Below are 23,847 nucleotides of genomic sequence, written 5' to 3'. Positions count from 1 at the left end.
TGGCTCAGATGGCTAAGTTACGGGGATAACACACCAAACTTGGGTTCGAACCCGGGTCAGGGCATCCCTTTTCAATTTATTTTTTTAAGCTATTTCTTATAAATATTAATCAAATAAATTATTTAAAAATCATTATAAAATAAATATTATCATTTTTAATTTAATAAAATTAGTTATAACTTATATTGTTCAAGTATATCGATCACATGTGTAAGTTTGTTAAGGGCTTAAGCACACGACGTATCAATATACGTGTGTTTTGAAGCTTATTCATCGTGGTTGTTTGTGTTTGTGTTGGTATTATAGAATCCGCTTGGTGATTAGTTTCCGCCTAATCATTGAGTTATTTGATATCACATTGAAAGATCCTTACTCGGGACTTACAAAAACAATGTATCGTTCTCTATATTATTTCTTTAAAGTCTAACCCGCTCAAAGGGTCACTATCTTGAAAGATTAGCCATCTCGAATCGGCTTACTATCAGAGATTGAGAGGAAACATAAGATATTCTGATGATTAGAAGTTTTAAAAATGGATACTATTGTGTATGTACAGGAGGGAGGTTGGTGGTTGTACTCATAGACATAGGGTTTTTTTTGTTAGTGTTTCTCCTAGTTTGATTCGAATAAGGTTTATAGGGTTGCTTTGGTTATATATTTCGATCTTTGTGATTTTATAATTAATTAATCATATCAATAAACAAGTTAGGGCTGACGTATCGTGTATACCTGTATATGATAAGATATGAACAAGAAACATGTATACCTGTATACAACACGAAAAATTATCGTGTACCTGCATTCCAAACCCGAACACGAACTTATTAATACCGGTGGCGTCACTGCAACTACGAGGAGGTCGAATTGGTGGAGAATTGAAGATGTGGAAAGGTAGACCGCATAATCAAGGGGCTGTGACTACCGGAGATGTGGAGGGAAACCACTAGACAACCCGAGATCCGGAGAGAGAGAACCGTAGAAGGATTTGTAGGCCATCTGCTTGATGTTGGATTGAAATGATATGCGCCGTGTTCAATTGATTGGTATAAAAATTTAGGGTAAACTATTTACGTATATAGCATATTATAATATTATATATTTTTATTTATTAAAATTCTAATCAGCTACTAACGGGTACTTAACAGGTAAATGACTATTTACATGTTTAGACATGAAAATTAGCAGGTTTATTCGTGTCTAAATGTTTAGTACACAAAACATATTAAGACCATACATGATACCTGTTAAAGTCGTGTAGCTTTGTGCCGTGTATTCGTGTATCGTATTTAAATTGCCAACCCTAATCTCATACAACGATTACATAACTTACTTTTAGATATGTTTACATATTGTGACTTCAGGGAGATTTCAAATGATAATCACTTTGAGTTTTAAGAACTTGAAAGAACTCAATGTAACAATTTTTTTTTTGAATTTTTTTTACACATGCGTAATATATGTAGGTTACATACACATAAAAAATTATAGAATTTTTTACGCACCGAGTCGACATTTTACATATGTGTAATTGACGTAAAAATTAGTGTAACCACTTACATCTTTATTCTCTCTCATACTTTGGTATTTTAATCAGATTTAATCTCAACCACATAATCTAATCAATTTAATTAAATACGTGACAAAAATAAAGTTTTTAAGTTCTTAAAACTCAACAAAATTCTCAAAAATACAATCCTTTGTGACTTTCTCATAAGTCAAACATTCCTTTTTTTTTACCTAAATACAAACAAAATGCATTAAATATAAGATATAAAGAATTAAATTCCACTCCTCATTTTACCAACCAAAACATTTATTCATTCAAATTTCAAGTTATCGTGATTCGAAATCTCATAGAAACATAAATGACGTGAAATCAAATACCTTTCTAATAGCTTTATTACATTTTCACATAATAATTATTATGGTTTGTTCTTTATATCTAGTTATGGGCTGTAACTTAGTCGTTATTAAAGTTTCCTTCAATCTTGATGGGTTATGATTAGGTGCTATGTTTGCAAACTAAGCTTTTCTTCTTTTAAATATTCATTTAAAATACATGACAATATTTAAAGTTGATATAACTCAAGCATTTAACCCCTAGCATTTCCATTAGATTCAACGATGATTCATTATCATAGTTTTATTTCAAAACTAATAATATGTTAATCATTATAAAAACTGTATAATTCAGATGCACATAGTCATAGATAGAAGTTAATAAAAGTACCGGGACAAAAAACCATTTTATGCGTCAAATATTATACGAGCCAAAATCACTTCATAACACTAGTGGTAAGAAACTAAATATATGTTATACATAATAATTTTAGGTTAAAGCGCATTATTTTATTTTTCAACATATATTAAATAAAGACAAAATGTATGTACATTTTTTGATAGATTCGTAAAAATAAATACGTAAATAGTTTTCTTTTATCTTTCAAATTAACTTATAAATCAGATACTATTACAATGCAACTTTGATTTACAAAAACTAACTACTCATGTTAAAATATAAAACAATTTTTGGGAATAAAAAGCAACTCATAAGAACACATTTACTAAGTTATTAACTAGCAAAATACCTGGAAAAGAATAAAAATATCAATATTTTTGTGAATAACAACACTAAATGCAAAAACCAAAAACACAAGATTCATCATTTACATGAATCTAATCTAGTTCAAGTGTGTTTTAATCTTAAAGTGAGTGGGTGTAGGTCTAAGCCAACTCCTCCCACCAATCAAAGTCTTGTTCAAATAAGGTGCACTCTCAACACGTGATAACTCACGTGACCATTTAACCCTCTTTGATCTGTTAGCCCCTGGACCGTAACACATGTATTCACCATAGTACACCGTCCTACAAACAAAAATATTATTAATCAGTAATCACATGTTTTAAATAATAAAGTAAAATGTTATGCAAAATATATGAACATAAAGTTTGTACCCTTGCTTCCTTGGATCATCCCAATCATGCCATCCGTCGGGAGAGATGGTGTTCGACATGTATGTATGTGCGTATATGACTCGTGAATATGGACCCCATGGTCTTCCAAGAAAAGTGCCGTTGTCTAAACCGGTTATTTTACAACCCAAGAATATGAAACCGGTGTTTTCTGATGGTAAGTTCCTATGTTGAGCTGTTATTGTTCCCAAGGCTCTAGCTAGTGAATGTAGTTGGCAACTCTACAAGTGTTTTAATGCATTATGAGATATAGTTGACATTGAAGAGAGATTAGGGTACCAATCTCAATTTGGATATATTAAATTCCCCAAAACCACTTAAAATGCAATTACATGTTAAGCTTTTATTAGACAGTATATTGTTTAAACGTGTCAAATTCTAAAAAATCGATGTCAAAATTTAAAAAATCGACATTTCGAGGGTAAAAACGAAAAAAAGATAACGTAGATAAATTTAAATTTGTATAATACGAAAAGGGGTTCAGGGTCAAGTCCGTCCGATTTTGACAAAAATTTAGGCTGAACTGGTAACTACATTTTCAAAAACGACAAACAAACCCGAAAACTGACATATTTTAATTGCTTGGGTTATTAATTTGATTTTTGAATTTGGATTTTTTAATTACTACTTTGTATTAAAAATTTTGAAATAGCATAAATGATTCATTAACTTATGCGGATATTGCAAAAATAAAAACAAAAATTACAAAAAATGTTAAACGAGTCGTTAAAGCCGAAACATAAGGCAAACCAAATAAATATTTCATGATCAGCCGACCAACATTACTTTGAATGATAATGTTAGTTTGAACTGTTAATAAACGCTCTAAACTCACAAGTTTAAATCTAAAGCGATTAAAATTTGATAAGATAGTGTTTTACATCAACAAAAAAAAAAGTTTTAGATAACATCTATATATATATTTAGATACATATATAGGGTTAAGTTAGAATAAAAACCCACTTGAGTTGTGAAAACTCTAGAAACCCATTCATAATCATATATTTTTAATTAAAAATTAAATCTTGTGGTCCACAATTAAAATTAATAAAAAATGTAAAAGTTAATTAACATTTTATACTATATATATATATATAAACTTAAGTATGAATTTTTCATGCAAAATAAGTAATGATATAGCACGATCCCCTTAAAACAGTTGTCATATTGTGTAAATCATTTTATAAATGCTATAGATCATGAAAAGATAAACTTACTTCAAAAAGAGAAGCAGCATTGCCACAAATAAAATCAGTAGCTCCTTCAATATAACAATTGTAATAATAATGTCTACCAAAATCATCCAGCAACGTATCCTGGTAAGACAATATTCGACACCCGTAAAACGCAGCCCGATCCGCTGATACCCTCAACGCGATACCTTTCCCGCTTGTTCCAAACTCGTTCTACAAAATCAATAAAATGCAAACTCAAAATCAAATCAAATGAAATCAAACAAAAATCAATCTATCAAAATCATACCTGAATCGTAAGATATCTCGCAACAAAATCAGAAGCCATTACTGATAACGTTGGAGAATTGAATATGTCTCCACCGTCGTTCCAGGTTATGGTAGTGTTGGTCCCCACTGTACCGCTCAATGTTATAAACGGCTTATCCGCCGGAATTATAATCTTCTCCCTAGCAAAATCAAGAATCTAAGAGTTAGAACTAATGGTGTAAAGAAAAAAAGCCATGCCAAAGCTCGAACGGGGCTAGTTTTGACTTACAAGAGCTTCATCTTAGCTCGTGAATCATTTTCTAGTATTTAACTTATATACATTTTTATTCACAATTTTCATACTTGTGCTACGTTTATTATTTATTAATTAATTCATCTACATTTTAAATTAATTTTATATATTTTTAAATAAAATCAAACCAGCCCGGCTAGTTTATTAATAATTAATTATTAATTAATTTATATATCTGTATAGTTTTTTTTTAAATATTTTGAAAAATACCAAACTTTAAATATCTTTAAACATTTTGAATAAAACCAATCATGCCTAAGCTCGGCTCATGCTCATGTTAAGTACCTTAAACAAACCAAATCTCGCATTGAGCCCATAAAACTAATACATGAAAGTCTTGAGAAAATTATAACTACAGAAAAACACGAGCATGAGCTCTAGCTCTTTGTTTGAGGCTCGGTTACTAAACAAACTTTATTTGGAGGCCGGCTCGAACTTGATTACTAAACAAGCTTTATTTGAGGTCGTTGCACCCCTCGAAAACTAAAACCTAACCGAATAAAATTCAATTCAAAACAAAGTTTAAACTCCACAAACCTGTATATTCCGGGCTTAACCGAAATGTAAACAACTTGGGAGTTATTGGAAGCAACCGCATTAATCGCCTGTTGTATCTTTCTATAATCACCATGTCCGGATTGATCTACAACAATCAAAACCGCATCCGAAGAAGAAGAAGAAAGTGTCATTGATGAACACACATCTGTTAGTTTATAAAACAAAACGAACACGAGAAGTATGTAAACGACGGCCATGGGAATCAATATTGATGCTGCACTATAATAATAATAATATTATTATTATTATTGAGCGAGAAGAACGCTCAGTTTTGGAAAGTGAAGCGTTTTACGGCGGAGAACGAGTGAAAGAAAAACGGAAGGAAGAAATATAAAGAGGCGTTGCATGTGGTTGGAGAGTGGGACAGGAAAAACACGCGACGTGTAAATATTATTATTATTATTTGGAGAATGTTCGCTCCCTGTTTTCCCGCAGTCTTTTTCCCGCCCGCATGGCGTTTTTTTTATTTTTTTTTAATGAAATTTCCTTCCAGAAAATTAAAGATATGTATAATAAGGAAAATCGTATAAGTATTGATTAGGGATTTGGTGAATAATATTTTTGGTAAATTGAACAATTGAAGAGATCTATTTATATAATTAAAAGATTACAATCAGCTGGATTACAATCAGCTACTTAGTTGTCTTAACTATTATGTTTCAAGCAATCAAAGACTAAATTACTTCGTGTTTTTTATTTCGAATAATAGAGGTGCACAAACCAGTTTAAAACTCAAAACTGGTTTGGATTGAAATTAGTTCGGTTTGGTCAACAAAATTCAAAATCGGTTTATTACCGGTTCGGGTTGAGACCGGTTTCTTACCATGTTACGACCGGTTTTGGTTCGGATTTTGATTGGTTTTTGCCCTTGTTTTAGCCGGTTTCGGTTCGGTTAACCGGTTTGGAACCTTTTGGTGGAGAAAATAACAAACCGGTTCCGAACCTACTGTTTCAATCTGTTCCAAACAAGTTTCTACATAATCGGTTTAAAACCGGTTCGGTTTCGGTTTGAATTTCGGATCGGTTCAGTTAACCGGTTTATTTGTCCACCTTTATCGAATAAGTACTAACTCACGTACCTTCTAAAACTAAATTTATACGTTTATCTAGTTAAATATGGGAGTAGAATTCACACCTTTTCACAAACCAGCTCGTTGCCCCCCGGGGGGGGGGGGGGGGGACGTGTTATGTCACTCATTTCCCGTTTTCTTTTCTCGGGCACATGGCTTTTATATTATGACTTCTATGGACATTTTTGTGATAGATTAACTCCAAGTTTTGAAAAGTATCTTTACAAGATTTATGAAAATCAACTTTAATATAAACCCTAAACCCTACAAGTATCTTTACATCCTCTTATGCGTATGTGGCCTCGAGAGCCCAATCGTGGGTGCTTCAGGATCACATTTTGCGAGACAGTGGTATATGTGGGATGGATTCTGATTATTCTTGTGCTCTGGCTTGTCTTCGTGATATGATTCCAAGCTTCGATTTTAGCAGTTTCTCTAACAAAGAGACCGCCCCCTCTAAAGCCCAGCATGCATTGGCGAGCACTCTTTTTAGTAAAATTGTTCACGACATGGAGTCACACTTTAACATGACAAGCAGACAAAAAGCCATTTTTGAGTGTCTACAAGCACCACATGCTCAAGATTTTCTTCTTGCTATCCCTATAGATGGGTTAGGCCAGCATATGTCTCCAGTGGAGTATCTTAGTATCCTTAAGTATCGCCTTATGATTCCTCTATTTCCGGTTGATGAAATATGTCCTATTTGTCGTAAAGCGTGTTTAGACTCATATGGGGAGCACGCGGTGAAGAGCTCCCGGGGTTCAAGTACCGACACGATCTGGTTAGGGATTTGCTCTTTGATATATTCAGGCGAGCTGGAATTTCTGTTAAGAAAGAAGCACCTGTGAATTTCCTGACTGACCCGTCGAAGGGAAGATCATCTCTTCGACCGGCTGACATTTTGGTGTTTGGATGGATAGGAGGGAAACACGTGTGTGTGGATTTAACAGAGGTTTCTCCTTTGGTGGACTTAGGGAGTAGTGGTTTCGCGGTCGGTCAAGCCGCATTAAAAGCTGCTTCAAGTAAGGTGGCAAAACATGAAAGGGCGTGTCTTGACAACCAACATGTATTTATTCCTTTTGCTTTTGACACTTTTGGTTTCCTCGCGCCTGAAGCTGTGGAGCTACTTACCCGTGTTCAGCGGGTCATGCATAGTAATGTTATGACTCCAAGATCAGCAAATATAGTTTTTAAAAGATTGGGTTTTGCGATTCAAAAAGGGGTAGCGGCGCAGCTTGTTGCCCGCTTGCCCGCTTGCCTTCTGTTTCGATGTAATTCAATAAACAATCATATATTATAGAAGCAATAAAGACCATATTCGATATAATTTCGAGTAATTATATATGTATATTAATGGTATATATTTTGTGAATTTGTATCATTATCATCATTTTTTTTATATAAATATCATTTGAGGCAGATTTAAGTCCTCGGTTTTCTTTGAATTAATAACTTTTTGAGGGCTTTTCTTTGAGATTGAAGTATTGGCGTTTGGGCCGTTTGCGGAGATTTGAATCTTAGTTTAGGTATGTAATTATGTGGTTAATGTTGTAATGTGATGGTGCAAAGTTGTTGGGTCAAATTGATTAAGTATTGCCTGTCTACATATTTGTAAATGTTTTATTTACGCATGCTCGTATGTTTAAGTGTCCTATTTACACATACGTAACCTTTCAATGTGTTATCAGTTTCTTGAATCACCTTTCTAACGTATTATCAGTTTCTTGAATGGTAAATGTCTGTTTGCATATATGTAATCCTTATACTGTCTATTTATACTAATCATCTATTTGCATACATGTAAACTTTCATACTCGTCTTTTATATTTCAACTTTTGTTTATTTATTCATATGTAAATCTTAATACTAATAATTTATTTTTTCAAAACAACCGTCTATTTACATATATATAAATTTTCATACATTCATCCAATTTACAAACCAAAACTCTATTGAGGCATATGCTAATCTACAAAATTATAATCTATTTACATCTACCTAAATGGTTTAGATATGTGTAATTATACTACCTAAATGGTAAGGTAGTTAGGGAATGAAATGAGAGGTTTGGTGGAAAATATGATAAGGTAGTTAGGGAGTGAATGGAAGGTCATTGGTTAAAACTTTATGCGGTGGAAAAATTAGCCATTCAGAAATATTAATATATTGACTTGTTTGCTTCTTTGTTTAATTAACTAATCTAGGAAAAAGTTGACTTTGTATTTACCTGGTTAATTCATTCGTCATGTTCAAAAAATTCATTCTGTTGTTTGTTCAGTAATTCAACTTTGAATCTTTGATTACTTCGTTCCCAAAGAGAGAACAACTTCCAAAATATTTATCCAAACTTCGAAGACTGGGGGCATAACCGAAAGTCAAAAACTAATGAAATAAAACAAAACGCCCTTGTATATTGACAATTTGACATTTTAAACTGAAAAAAACATAGTAAAGGTTTTAACTTTAACCTTCCTTACAAAAGGGAAAAAAAAAAGGGTTTAACCTAATGTATTACCTTCGATGATACATCACCTTCACAGTTTTTGTTCATAACTTAAATTTTCCGCTCAAAACTATTTTATATTTTTAATAAGAACATATTTGTCAATTTAATTAAAACAAGTTAATCCATCATTTAATCAAATAACTAATTACCTAAATTATACGAATTAAAAATATAAGAGCATTTATGTCAACGTAATCAAAATATTTATATCTTAAATGAGGTATATCTATTTTTTTTTATGTCATTCATAATGAAATGTCTTATATTCTATTAAAAATATAATTACAACTTATAAAATCACAATATGTATCTTTTTCATGATTATGAAAAATTGCTTGAGAATACATAACGTATCGTATGAATATTTCAATAGAAAATATAATTTAAACTAATAAATCATTTAATTTGATAACATATAGTTTTTTTTAAATAAATTAACCATTTAATTTATATGGTTTAATTATATTTATTTCAAACATTCCGTGAATCACACGGGTTCTAAAGTTAGTATATAATATATGAGCGTGAGAAAACAAAAATCTCGATTTACCTCAGCTGGGAGAGCGTCGGCTTAAGTGCTTAACATGTAAAAGGTGCAAATTCTCACATCACCTGCTAATTTTTGTTTCCTAATATTTTTGAAATATTTGAGCACTTTAAGCACAAATGCATGCATGCTTTAGCTGGGAGAGCGTGGGTTTATATAATATATTGTACAGGTTCGATCTCCATAACGCTTGTATTTTTTTTTCTTTTATTTTTTAAGATTGTTTTATTCCTTTGTTTAAAACATCTAAAGTTTTTTGTCTTAATTTTCTTTTTCTTTTTATGTTTTATTTTTTGGAAGACCAAATCTATCTATCTATTTATATGGACGTCTATCAAAAAATTCTCTGTGTTACTCTTTGGTTACTCCCCACTTCATCTCAAGCCATTGGATTGGTTTGATTTGTGATCTGAGACTTCTCATGTGTTTGACCTAAATTCGTGAGTATGGTCTGACCAAACCTGGGTAGTCCTTAAATGAATTATAACTTTTCATTTATTTGTGAAACTATTTCATAATCAAACAACATTTTTTGTGGTTCATGTATTCACCAAATCCGAATAACCCTTAAACGGGTTATAATATTTCATTTATTTATGAAATAACCTCTTAATCATTAAACAATAATTTTCATGAGCCATAGGTATCAAGAAACCTGGATATCCATTAAACGGGCCAAATCTATCTAACTATCTATATAGACGCCTACCAAAAACTCATATGTCTTACTCTTTGGTTGCTCCCACCTCCTCTCAAGCCATAATATTGCTTGATTTGTGATTTGAGACTTCTTATGTTTTGACCCGAATTCGCAAGTATGGTCTCACCAAACCCGGGTAGTCCTTAAATGAGTTATAACATCTCATTTATTTGTGAAACGCTTTCATAATCAAACAACAATTTTCATGGGTCATGTGTCTCACCAAACCCGAATAACCCTTAAACGGGTTATAACATTTCATTATTTATGAAACAACCCTTGATGATCAAACAATAATTTTCGCGAGTCATGGTCTCAAGAAACCCGGATATCCCTTAAACGTGTATAACATCGATCTCATTTATTTGTGAAACTTTTTCATCATCAACCCTTAATTTAATTTCTCTCCTCTAAATATTCTCCGGTATGCCATTTCTATCACTGGTTAACTTCCGATTACCACCCACCATCGTCAACCTCCCCTCTCATGCATCAACCACCATCGTCAACTTCATCAACCACCTTTTTTCATAAGACAAATACTTGTGTTTATGTTTGTTTGTTAAAAAAATCAACATGTTCGTGTCCGTTTATGTTCGTTCGTTAAAAATCTAGAAAACCTAAATATCTCAATTGAAAGAGCCCAACCGTTAAAAAAAATACAATGAACGTAATATACTAATATATACGTATTAAATAAAAAAACAAAACAACATTAAAAAATAAAACAAATCATTACAAAATATAAAATAGCAACACAATTAAAAACAAAAACTTAAATAAACCCCGTAACACTAGGGGTGAGCAAGATAAGGGTTGGGCCCTTGAAACCCGGTTACCCGACTCGTAAAACCCATAATTAGACCCGAATATATAATAAGGGTCGGGTTAAGGGTATTTAAATTTCACTTTAAAGGGTAGAAGGATTTCAAGGGTCCAACCATTTTCAAACCCTTGACCCGTTTATTAGTTTCTAGATAGATATACATCAAATTCGTGATTAATTTGAAATTTAGGAGATGTTTGTATTTCATATATAATTCATCAGAAATTTCCCAATTATTAAGAAAAATAAAAATAAAGGGCCATACTACTAATTGGAAACATATATATGGGAATCACTGAATTGTTCTCTACATGTAATTTGTGAATGTGAATATTATTTGTATCAGTTCAAATTGTTGATAAACTTTTAAAGTTAGACTTTACTATGTTATTAAATGAAATGTTAATTGTTCTAGGATTTTTATATATTAAAGTCATAGATGAGATATGCAACTAGTAAATGCAAAAAAGGAAACGTGATTACTGTCTTAAAGGCAAAGGGTTAGACCCTTGAAACCCTTATTTATACCCCCTTTTATTGTTTAGAGGGTATGGTTTCAGGTCTACGTTTCTTCCTAAAAGGGTAAAGGGTCCGGGTAGGGTATTAGGTAAAAGGGTCAGGTCTTGCCATTTGAACAGTCCTACGTAACACCGGGGGGGGGGGGGGGGGGGTCAAACTGGGGGGATCAAGTGAAAACTTAAAAACTCCTAAAAAACTATTTTGAAGTTTCTTTTTTTTTCCCATTATTCTTATATGTTGTTATTGGTTCCAAAAAAAAAAACAAAAAACAAAAAATAAAAACCCTTGTCGGTAACCTCGTCGGTGTAATCCACATGTGTAATAGTGTATATTGCATATATGCAAAAGAGTTGTATTGCATAGAATACAACACAATTGCACATATTTGATACACTATTGTATATATGCAATATAAGACTAATACGCACATCGAATACACATTAGTACGTATGTGTAATACAACATTCACGCACATGTGCACTACATCGACTTTTATTTTATTATTTTTTTTCCATATAATACAACACTACTACGCATATACAATACATAAATATTGAATATATGCAATTAAACACTATTTAACTTAAAAATATATCGTAATACGCATGTGTAATACAACGGTATCGCACAGGGTAATACGTATGTGCATTACAACGAGTTTTTTTTTTATTTTTTTTATATTTTTCGAGTGAAGGGTAAGAAATTATAAGAATAATGGCAAAAACAGAATTTTAAAAATATTTTTTTATTTTTAATTAAAAATAATTCTTTAGGAGTTTTTAAGTTTTCTCTCTAAAGATGAGTTTTCTCTTGGTCCTCACCTATATATATATAGAAAAGAGTTAAAATAAAAATACATAGTTTTGTAGGAAGAGTAGGAAGGACATAAAATTTAGAGTTAGGAAACTATGTGAGCCTATTTAGAGAACTATATAGGCTAAATTCTAGGAAACTATTTTGGTATTTTTGAAACTACTAATCTTAACCAGATGACACTTGGTGAGAGCGAGTATGAAGAGGCAAGATCAGAGGTATGAAGATCAAAGGAGGCGAGATGTGAGGCATGAAGACGTGAGAAATATTCAAATGTTGGCTTCAAACTTCTATATCACAAACATTCCTGAAGATTGGAGCAACAACAAAATTTGGAAAAGGCTTGAGGTGCTGGGCAGACTAGCTGATGTCTACCTTGCTATATAAAGAAACAAGTTTGGAGGCATTTTTGGATTTGCCAGGTTCTTAAACGTTGCAGATCCGAAAGAGTTGGAGAAAAGACTAAATGATGTGTGGTTGGGTGATATGAGGTTAGTGGCAAATCTCTCAAGGTTTGAGAGATCAAAGGCTTGGAGTGGCGGTGTTGATATCGGCAAGCGAAACGTTGACAGAGATGCTAACGAATCGAGCAACCACATTCCTTTGCCCAATAATGTCTGGAGAATGGGCGGAAAATCTTTTGCAGATGTCACGAAAGGGGAAGACAACGTGAAACTCCGAGTTTACGCTGACCAAAATTCTGACGAGACCATCATAGTTCCTGATACCGTATCTCCAAGACCGAAAGAATGGCTAAACTTGTGTGTCGTAGTAGAAGTAAAGGATGTTGAAATTTTGTCAAGCATCTTCACTCTAATGAAAATGGATGGTCTTTTCAACTGTAAGACTAAATACATAGGTGGCTTGAATGTTGTCGTGCAATTTCAGAACAAAGAAGAAGGCGAAAATTTCTTGCTGAACTATGCAGATTGTTGGTCTAAATGGTTCGCATGGGCAAGGTGGTGGGATGATTCTTTTGTTCAAAATCATAGAATAGCTTGGATTAAAATCTTTGGAGTTCCGGTTCAGTTTCGAGATGACGCTTTGTGTTTGTTGTATTCTTGAAAGAGTAGGCAGAACTCTTTGGCCTTATGACTGCTCGGACGACGACAAGAATATTTCATATGGTAGGGCTTGTGTTCTTGTTAAGCGATTCAGGTTTATTAATAAGTCTTTTAACGTGAAGTGGCAAGGATCGACTTTTGAGGTTTGGGTTACTGAAGAACAAGAGGAATGGATACCAATTTTTAAAGAAGATCCTATTGACTCAGAATCTAAAAAGGATTACATGGGAAATGATCATTTGGAGTGCTAGGACGATCCGATTCGGAGTTCTTGAATCGCGACATGGCGGGTGTGCAAGATGATATATCGGTTGTCAATTCAGAAGATACCTCTGATAGAGGAGATACTCCAGTGAAGTCGGCTGATCGGAGAAAGGTGAATGCGACTTTTCATGATGGTGATCTTTCCAATAAGTCAAAGGATACTGTCAAAGGAGCAGAGCCGTACTCAGAAAAGGGAGATTTGGGAAATTTCAATAAGTCAAAGGATGTTGACATAGGCTTGGAAGAGCTGTCAATGTCTGATTCCTCTAATGAGCCTTTAGAGATTGGGCTGAATAATAATGGTATGGGCGATAAAAATTACTTAATTAACGGGGGAGGATTCATTCCTGGCAGTGGGCCGGACACTTCTTCGTATGTTCAGGGAGATCCAGTTTAGAGTCAAGGAGTTTGGCAAATCCCAGATCTTAATTCATTTCCGTCGCATTCCTTCTCCGGGTCAAGGAAGGAACATCGTGTTCCTAGGAAAAAAATTTTAATTAGGAATACAGGTTTTTTGCCTTGTACATCGATGAGAGGCAGTCATTTGATGAGGGATTCGCTTTTTCGAAGGGCCAGGTCGCACTCTCTTGGTTCAAAATTATCCGTGTCGACTGCTTCCCTGAATTGCTCCATGGATTCCATTGGAGAAGAAATTAATAGTACCGTTCGTGTAGATACTATTGTTGGTTTCGAGTTGCATGGAAAGGACAATCTAATTAGAGAGTCAATTGTTGGAGAAGGTGTCCGAGGTGGTTTATCATGAATCTCTTGTCCATCAATTGTAGGGGTACGGGAGCGAGGGGTACCGATAAGTTAGACCGGATCAAGGATCTAAGGAGGGGTAACAACATAAACTTGTTATGCGGGCAAGAAACTCAATTAGTTAATTGTGATGACATTCCACTTGAGAAGATGTGGGGGAACTCTCAGTTTGATTCGGTAGCTGTTGGCTCTAGTGGTAGATCTGGTGGTCTATTCTGTATGTGGAATCCTTCATGCTTCACTTTTCTTCAAGATGTTAAACACTTGAATTTTATTCTTCTCTCAGGTATGTGGGTGGGCATAAATGTTCGTATTAACTTTTTTAATGTGTATGCTCCTAAGGCTGCCTCGGATAAGAAAATTCTTTGGTCTGATCTTTTAGATCTGATGATGGCCACCCCTGGTTGGTGGGTTTTCATGGGTGATTTCAATGAAACGAGGGTCAAGGAAGATAGACGACCGGTTTCAGGGTGCGTTTCAGATATGGAGACATTTAATAACTTCATTAAGGATGTTGGCCTTTCTGAATATAGCATGGGTGGGCGTAGATTCACGTGGATGAGTGACGATGGCTGTCATTTAAGTAAAATTGATCGCATTCTGGTGTGTCATAATTTTTCTGCTAAGTGGCCAACGGCTTCGGTCATTGTAACACCCCGGCTAAAGCGGAAATGCCTGAGTGTGACGTACAGATTGCTCAAACACACGTGACACTATTAGGTGACCATTATAACATTATTTCATTTAAATCATCATATAATACAAGTTTATCAAATAATACAAGTTGAAACAATAAATACATAAATGATAAGTTGTTCTTTGAATATCCTATAGGCATGCTATGTGTCTTCTAATTTTCATCCTCGTATCTTTACACCTGTAACATATGTATAAAATAGAGTCGGCTATGAACATAGCTGGTGAGTTCCCACAGTTTTATATACGTACATAAAATTCATACAATTCATGGACAAGTGATAAACGAGCAAGTAAAGTCCTTTCCAGTTGGTATCAACCATCGTACTCGGGTAATCGCGCAAGTAAGGTCCTTTCCCGTTGGTAACAACCAACGTACTCGGATAATGAGGCCCTTTTCCACTCGATACAAATGGACCTGAGTGCAAAGGGGGGGCGTATGATCATACTTATCGAGGCTACCATGTGCAAGTAAATTCGAGTAAGTAATCAAGTCGTGGGAAGGAAAGGGGAAAAGGCTGGAATGCTTTATTAAATTATTATTATTTTAAATTAATTTACACTTTAGTTCTTCAAGTTTCATAGATCTTTTAAAATTAGAATTATTATATAATTACAAGTTAGTCCTTTAACTTTGTAAAGTATTTGAAATGAAGTAAAAGTTATAATTCTTATATACTTTTTATATATTACTCGACTAGTTTTGCGAATTGCTTAAAACGTAATTTCCCGGAGTTTCGTTTATTGATCGAAAATAATAGAAAAAGAATGAACGATGATCGTAAATCGTCGGAAATATAATATTAATAATGAACGAGTAACAAAACTATATCGAAACGACCAAACGGGCAGGTTTAACGAATTCGATATACGTAAGGCAATGTCGAATAAATATATGCAACGAAAATTTATTAATAACGTTATAGTATGTATGTATGTATGTATGTATGTATGTATGTATGTATGTGTGTGTGTATATATATATATATACAAAACCAAAAATTCGAAATGGGTCGAGTTTTCGGGTTTGAAAAGTAACGAATGTTACAGTCATTGCCTTACCTAGAGCGCTTTCTGATCACTGTCCTCTAGTCTTTTTAGCTGATCAACAACGATTTGGCCCTATTCCTTTTAAAATTTTCAACTCTTGGTTATCTTGTGATGATTTATCAGAGGTTGTTGGTAGATCTTGGTCGAGGGGCAGACTTAGTGGTTCAAATGAACTTAATTTGATGTAGAAATTGAAACAACTAAAAATGGATATTAAGGCTTGGAAAGGTAGCTGCTATAATGCAGTGGAGGATGAGTTGAAACAGTTGGCGAGTTTAATAGATAACATTGAAGTCAGAGCTGAAGTTGTGGGCCTTACGGATGTAGAGAAAGCTACTCGGGTTTTTTCTAAGAAAAAAATTCTAGAGATAAATTTGAGAAAAAATTTGGACCTTTGTCAAAAGGCGAAGGTTAGATGGGAAACGGAAGGTGATGAGAACAGTCGTTTTTTCCATGGTGTTGTTAATGGCAACCTAAAAAGATCAACGATAAATGGGGTTTCGATAAACGGGAACTGGGAGATCAGCCCAGACTCGATTAAAGAAGGTTTTTTCAATTTCTTTGCCTCAAAGTTTGACGAAAGGCCTGTTAATAGACCTCACTTAATTAATTCTAATTTTAAAAAACTATCAGAATCGGATTCCTCATGGTTGGAGAGGCCTTTCACCTTGTCGGAGTTGAAAGAGGCGGTGTGGGCTTGCGGAAATGATAAATCTCCGGGCCCGGATGGGTTTACTTTTAAATTCATTAAAACTTTTTGGGATACGTTGAGCTGTGATTTCTTTGATTTCGTTAAAGATTTTGAGAATGCTGGATATATGGAGAAAGGTTGCAACTCGGCTTTTATATCGCTTATTCCAAAAAAGAAGGACCCAATTGCGTTTAGTGATTATCGTCCTATTAATTTGTTTGGTTGTATGTCTAAAGTTATTTCTAAACTTATTGCGATCAGATTAAAGAAAGTGATTTCAAGTCTTATTGGTGATGAGCAAACGACGTACATTGCAGGAAGAAACATTCTTGATGGTCATTTATTAGTGAACGAGGTCATTTCTTGGACTAATAGTTGCAAGAAACAATGCATGTTGTTTAAGGTGGACTTCGATAAAGCCTTCGATTCGGTTAATTGGTCTTATCTTGATTTGGTGATGGAGAATATGGGTTTTGGGCCCAAATGGAGTTTCTGGATTCAGTCTAGCCTTTCTTCAGGAAGAGCTTTGGTTCTTATTAACGGTTCACCCACTTTGGAATTTGTTTTCAAACGAGGAGTTAAACAAGGGGACCCCTTGCTCCTTTTCTCTTCATCATCGCCATGGAGGGTCTCAACGTTGTCATGAAATCGGCAATTCACCATAACTTAATTAGAGGAATTCAGTTACCAAACAACGGACCAAAAATTTCGCATGTTATGTATGCGGACGATGTGATGTTTATAGGTGAGTGGGCTGCTAGTGATATGGTGAATCTAGCTAGGTTACTAAGGTGCTTTTATCTAGCTTCAGGTCTTAAAGTAAACTTCAATAAAAGTAAGATGTTTGGAGTCCGGGTCTCTGAACAGGAGATTAATTCTATGGCTTCGATTATTCACTGTGAGGCTGGTTCTCTCCCGGTAAAATTTCTTGGTCTGCCGGTGGGTGCAAATATGGGTTATCGAAACATTGGAATCCGGTCATTGATCGGGTTAAAGAGTAGATTAAACGGGTGGAAGGCTAGCTTGTTATCTTTTGGAGGTAGATTGACATTAGTTAAGGCGGTTTTAGGTAGTTTGCCTCTTTACTTTTTCTCTATGTTTCATGCCCCGTTAAAAGTAGTGGAAGAAATTGAATAGATTAGGAGAAATTTTTTGTGGGGTGGCTCGTTAATGAAAAAAAATAAATTGGTGGCGTGGAACACGGTAGTTAAGCCTAATAAATTTGGCGGCTTGGGTGTAGGCTGTCTCAAAATGATGAACTTGGCGTTACTTGCTAAATGGTGGTGGAGATGGCGTTTAGAAAAGGATTCTTTGTGGGTGAGATGTTTAGAAGCTATTCATTCAACTCGCTTGCATGTGGATGGTAAGATGGCAAGATCTTCTATTGTTGGAGCTTGGCAAAAGATTTATAAAATTGGTACTTGCTTCTCTTCTCTGGCCATTGATTTGTTGGGTTTGTTTGTTAGGAAAGTTGGGTTGGGAAATAAAACTAGATTCTGGCTAGACGTTTGGTTGGGTCGGTTTGCTCTTAAAGATTTGTTTCTGAATTTATATAGATTGGAGTTGTTCAAAGGCTGTCTAGTATGTGATAGAGTAGTGGTTAATGGCCTGGGGGAGATTAAAGCAATATAGGCTTGGTCTAGGTCCTCACTTTCGGCTGAGGCTTATTTGGAAATTGAGGATCTACAACAAATGGTGGTATTGTATTCGTTCCATTCCGGTAAAGATGACAGTTGGAGTTGGCGTGGCGGTGCTTCATGGTGGTGTGGTTGGGACTTGACCGCTCTTGGGTCGATGGATCAGCTACTTGAGGTAGCCTCTCACTCATCTTCTCGTTCGGGGAAAAGGATTCTTAAGGCTATTATCTACTCGTCTATTTGAAGCATTTGGAAACAAAGGAACGCGAAAACTTTCAGCGGTAGAGTTTTCTCCACAGAGTTCGTTCTGGAGGAAGTCAAGACCAATCTTTATGGTTGGATCAAGCACAGATCTCCACATAAGGAGATTGTTTGGCAAGATTGGATTGTCTCTCCGTTGGACTGTTTTTTAGCTTGAGTAGTTTGTTTTTTGATGTATGCTTTCACTTTCCTTTTTTTTAGTCTGTTTGTTTCCTCCAGCTCCTAGCTGGATGCTTTTTGCTTTCTAATATAATATGCTTTGCCGTTCATCTTTACCGCTAGATTATCCAAGTGCCTAGATTTATTCTTACTATTCCTATAAAACTAACTCTTTTTATTATAACTCACCCACATATATATATATATATATATATATATATATATATATATATATATAAGGCAATTCAAAAAAGTAGTAAGAGCCCCAAACATACAAAGAAAAGGAAATGAAGCAACAAAAATACCAAGCCCACGAGGGCATATTACAAATGAAAATTGACAAAATTAAACTTGCACCATTTCATTTTGTTATCCCCAAAACGCCTAAAACCGATTTGACAAGTGTTAAACGACCGCTAAAAATAAAGTATTCACCTTTCATTTTGATAATTTTGCATCAAACTTGTCTAAGATAGGTTTGCAGATCATGGCTAAGTTCATTTTAGCCCCAATAGGCAAACCTAGGTGAATAAACGGCAGCTTACCAAAATTTCAATCCAAAACTGTATCGTTGATTCAACTATATTTATGCCCACTTTTATCCTAAATAAAGTGCTCTTTTGAAAACTAACCTTCAACCCCAAGGATATATGGAAGGACCTCAAGATACAAGTAAGATCATTGAAGTTTGGCCGACACTCTCGCCAAGGAAAATAAGTGGCCTTTCCTTTGGTGTCTGAATACCTTTGAGCACGAACTCATAGCAAAGATCTAGAAATTCGATGGTATCAATATAAATTTTTTTTTTGAAGAGTTTACAATACTTAATATAAATAATCAAACAGAGGCTAAAATATGGAAACAATATAGGAGTGATATACTAAAATATATTTGTTTCCAATACTCCCCCTCAAGTTGGAGCATGTAGGTCTTTAGTGCCCAACTTGTCAAGGAGGAACTTGAATTGCTGTGTACCGAGGCCTTTGGTGAGTAAATCAGCGATTTGCATGTTGGTGCTGATCTGAAACGGTTCAACCTCCTGTGACTCTACCCTCTCACGCACAAAATAACAGTCCATCTCAACATGTTTCGTGCGCTCATGGAAAACAGGATTGTTTGCAATGTGACGTGCGGCCTGATTGTCACAAAACAATGGGGTTGGTTTGGCTGACGGAACTTCTAATTCTTTTAAGAGCCATCGAACCCAAGGTACTTCACTAGCTGTGGATGCCATGGACCTATATTTTGCTTCGGCAGAAGAGCGAGAAACAACCAACTGCTTTTTTGTTTTCCAAGAAATCGGAGCTCCCCCCTAGAAGGAGTAAATACCCAGTTCGTGACCTGCGGGTATAGGGGCACCCGAGCCAGTCCGAGTCACAATATGCGGTGAGGGTACAACCTCCTTCTCGTGGGAGAAAAATACCCTGTCCCGGTGTCCCTTTTAGATATCTTAGAACTCAATGCACAGCCTCCATGTGTGGTTGTCTTGGGTCACCTACAAACTGGCTCAAGATATTTACGGAATAAGTAATATCTGGCCGTGTGGCTTGCAAGTACAGAAGTCGTCCAGTTATACGACGATATCGACCTGCGTCAACCCGATAAGAATTTTCTGCTTTATCTAACTTGTGGTTTTGCTCGATAGGAAACAAGCTTGGTTTACATCCTTCTAAACCACAATCAGCAAGAATATCGAGGATGTATTTCCGTTGACTCAACACTAAACCTTGAGATATTCGGCTTACTTCAATACCAAGGAAATACTTCAGGTTACCAAGGTCTTTTATGCTAAACCTTTTATGAAGTTCATCCTTGGTGTCTTGTATTTTGATCTTGTCATTGCCAACCATAACAACATCATCGACGTTTTAATCAAGGCTGCCACAAAAGTTTTGTCGTGCTTGTAAATGAAAAGTGAATGATCTGCCTTAGATTGTTTAAAATCAAGATCAAGGAGCGTGTTAGTGAATTTGTGGTACCAATTACGCGAAGCTTGTTTCAAGCCATATAAAGACTTTCGTAACCTGCACACCCTAGTTTCCCCTTCCTTTGCAAAACCTTGAGGGAGCGTCATGTAAACTTCTTCATGTAAGTCCCCGTGTAGAAAGGCATTATTGACGTCGAGTTGATGTATAGCCCAATCTCTCTTAACTGCTATGGCTAAGAGGATTCGAACAGTGACCAATTTCGCCACATAGGAAAAGGTGTCATGATAGTCTATTCCTTCCGTTTGAGTAAAACCTTTTGCTACGAGACGGGCTTTGTATCTCTCGATTTCTCCGTTTGGGAGGTACTTGATTTTATATACCCACTTAGAGTCTATTGCACGCTTTCCATCAGGTAAGTTCTCCAAGGTCCAAGTACCATTCTTTTCTAATGCTCGTATCTCTTGTTTCATGGCTTCTCTCCATTTTCTGCTCTTAACGGCCTGATAAAAAAATTTCGGCTCATCGTTCGAGTCGATAGCCGCTAAGAATGCCTTGTGCGAGTCAGAGAAATTTTTATATGAAACAAAAATTAGATAAAGGATATACCTGTGAGGACTCTTGATCTGGTGTGGTTTGCGCATGGCCGACCGATAGGGGAAGTTGGACTTCATATTCATCAAAATGCTTAGGCCGTGATCGGTTTCTTGGTTGTCGGATTGATTCAACAACAGGCTGTGGTGAGACTTCTTGGAACAGCTGGGTTTGTTCTTCTGGGCCCGTGTGGTCACTTTGTGAGGACAGTGGGCCTTCAACCCCCTTGGTCTGAATCATTATTATTTGGGCCTTGATCATGGTCTATTTCTTGGTGTTGGATTTGTGTTGCACCAAAAGGAACATGCTGATTTGGTGCATTTGAGCCTGGTTCATCATAAATCAACCCAGCTTAGAGTTCAAAAGGGTTGGTTTCCTTTGGGTATGTGGCCATCTTATCAAAGGGGAATTGATTTTCATGAAAGCAGACATCTCTCGAGACAACTATTTTTTTATTTTCAATATCAAAAATCTTATATCCCTTGGTCCCTTATGGATACCCTAAAAACACCCCGGGTCTCCCTCTTGCTTCGAATTTGTCACCCTTTGTTTCGGTGCTTCTATAATAAGCTAAACAACCGAACACCCTCATAAAATCATAATTTGGTTTTCGGTTAAAGAGAATTTCATATGGGGTTTTATTCCCAACTGCAGCGGAAGGAAAACGATTTATAATATGTGTGGTGGTTAAAACACATTCTCCCCAAAAGATTTTGGGAAGATTAGCTTCGAACCTAAGTGCTCGAGCGGTCTCAAGCAGATGCCTATGCTTTCGTTCCACAACCCTATTTTGTTATGGGGTATGAGGACAAGTCGTCTCTAACAGGATACCACGTTCATTGTAAAAATTTATCATTTCGTTAGACGTGAACTACCCACCATTAGACGTGAACTCCCCACCATTTTCACATCTAATTTTCTTAACGTTCTTTCCAAACTGATTTTGTATCATTTTAAAAAGATTTATCAAACACTTGCTTGCCTCATCTTTAAACTTTAGCAGAAAAACCCATACAGATCTACTAAAATCATCAACCACAGTTAAAAAATAATTGGCTTCCAAAAAAGAGCGGGTACGATATTTTCCCCAAATATCACAATGTAATAACTCAAAACAATCATTCGTCTTAATATCACTGCTTGAAAAAGTAAGTTTTGTGTGTTTCGCCTTAGAACATGAATCACATAACTTATTGAAAAAAACATTTTTAAGAAAGTCAATCTGAGTAAGTTTATCACCGAAAGCGTGACCCAACCTGTTGTGCCATGTTTCCACGGTCGTCATCATAGCCATTCTTCTGGTTCCAAACATCCCCATTCGGTATAGACCATCTTTGCACTCACCCGCACCAATCAAGCTCCTCTTGTACAGTTTCTGCATTACACAAAAATCAGGGAAAAAAGTTATAGCAGACTGCAGATCCTTACTCAACCGACTTACAGACAAAAGTTTGCAAGTAAATTTAGGAACATGCAATACGCCTTTTATTTTTGTCCCCCCTTGTAGGGTACACTCGCCTCTTCCTTCAACGGGTATGGAGTCCCCGTTTGGAATAACAACCGGACGTTCATTAGAACATTTAGTTATGTTTTCAAGGATATTGATGTTGTGGGTAATGTGCTCGGTACAACCTGAGTCCATCACGCATTCATCATAATCCCTTTTACCTGCCATATACGCCTTTGGTGGTGTATCTTCCTTGGTTGAGATTCCACTCTCTCCAAAATGCCTTAGAAAAGTTTGGTATTTTTCATTAGTCAAACCTGGGATGAGGCTTGAATCGGTTTCTGCATAAGAGGCCTTTGGCTTTGTTTCTTCTTTTTTCCGCTTTCCCGACCACCATTCAGGGTACCCTATACACTTGAAACAGCCATCCCTATTGTGGCCATCACGTCCACAGAATGTGCAATGCTCAATTTGATCAGCACGCTTATTCTCCTTTGGAACGGGTTTATCCCGCTTCTGGCCTGTATTATAATCTCGCTTTATTGGCTGATAAGCCTTAAAAGCAGCAGCATCATTTGATGGTTTCTTGTCACTTGATATAGCCCTTTGGCGTTCATCATCCGAAACAAGGCAGTAAGCATTAGTTAGGGTAGGTGTGGGATTCATGGCAAGAATCTGGGTTCTAATGACCGAGAAGTCATTATTGAGCCCTAACAAGAATTCGTACAATCTTTCCTTTTCTCTGATATCGAACATCTTCTTTCCAACATTGCAAGTGCATCCGGTACATGTGCATGTGGGAACGGATATGACAGATTGCATCTCCTCCCATATGATTCGAAGTTTTGTGAAGTAAGCCGAAACCAAAGATCCGTTTTGCTTTATAGCCCCACAACAACTAGTCTAAGTGTTAATTACCCATATTTGTTATGGTCTACGCTTTAAAAAACACATGTTGTGGGTCTCTCTTGATATTGGGTCTTTAGCAGTGGCTTAAGCCTCGGAAACGGACCTGCAATTAAGTATAGCC

The 23,847-nt window shown here is 35.6% G+C and overlaps 1 protein-coding gene across 1 annotated transcript; it reads right to left on the bottom strand.

Moving 5' to 3' along the window:
- Window positions 1-2,535: 2,535 nt before the first annotated feature.
- LOC143579045 (putative pectinesterase 11) lies at window positions 2,536-5,483 on the bottom strand. The gene is made up of 5 exons (XM_077062457.1): window positions 5,266-5,483; window positions 4,456-4,615; window positions 4,191-4,379; window positions 2,956-3,194; window positions 2,536-2,865 (listed from the first exon to the last, which is right to left on the bottom strand). Exons 1-5 carry the CDS (start codon window positions 5,481-5,483, stop codon window positions 2,682-2,684), a joined length of 990 nt encoding a protein of 329 aa, XP_076918572.1. The 3' UTR covers window positions 2,536-2,681.
- Between the last annotated feature and the right edge of the window lie 18,364 nt (window positions 5,484-23,847).

This window comes from Bidens hawaiensis, unplaced genomic scaffold (assembly GCF_021521415.1).
Source record: "Bidens hawaiensis isolate Kalapana, Puna unplaced genomic scaffold, B.hawaiensis_p1.1 tig00029592_1, whole genome shotgun sequence".
Taxonomy (NCBI): domain Eukaryota; kingdom Viridiplantae; phylum Streptophyta; class Magnoliopsida; order Asterales; family Asteraceae; genus Bidens; species Bidens hawaiensis.
Note: the sequence above shows the minus strand (reverse complement) of the source record. Positions and strands in the feature narration are given on the sequence as shown.

Excerpts from the sequence above, each read along its gene's own strand:
- LOC143579045 (XM_077062457.1), bottom strand. The coding sequence starts at position 5,483 with ATGGCCGTCGTTTACATACTTCTCGTGTTCGTTTTGTTTTATAAACTA. Across the intron at positions 4,380-4,455 it reads CGAGATATCTTACGATTCAG|AACGAGTTTGGAACAAGCGG; the intron begins GTATGATTTTGA and ends TTGATTTTGTAG. Across the intron at positions 2,866-2,955 it reads GATGATCCAAGGAAGCAAGG|GACGGTGTACTATGGTGAAT; the intron begins GTACAAACTTTA and ends TTTTGTTTGTAG.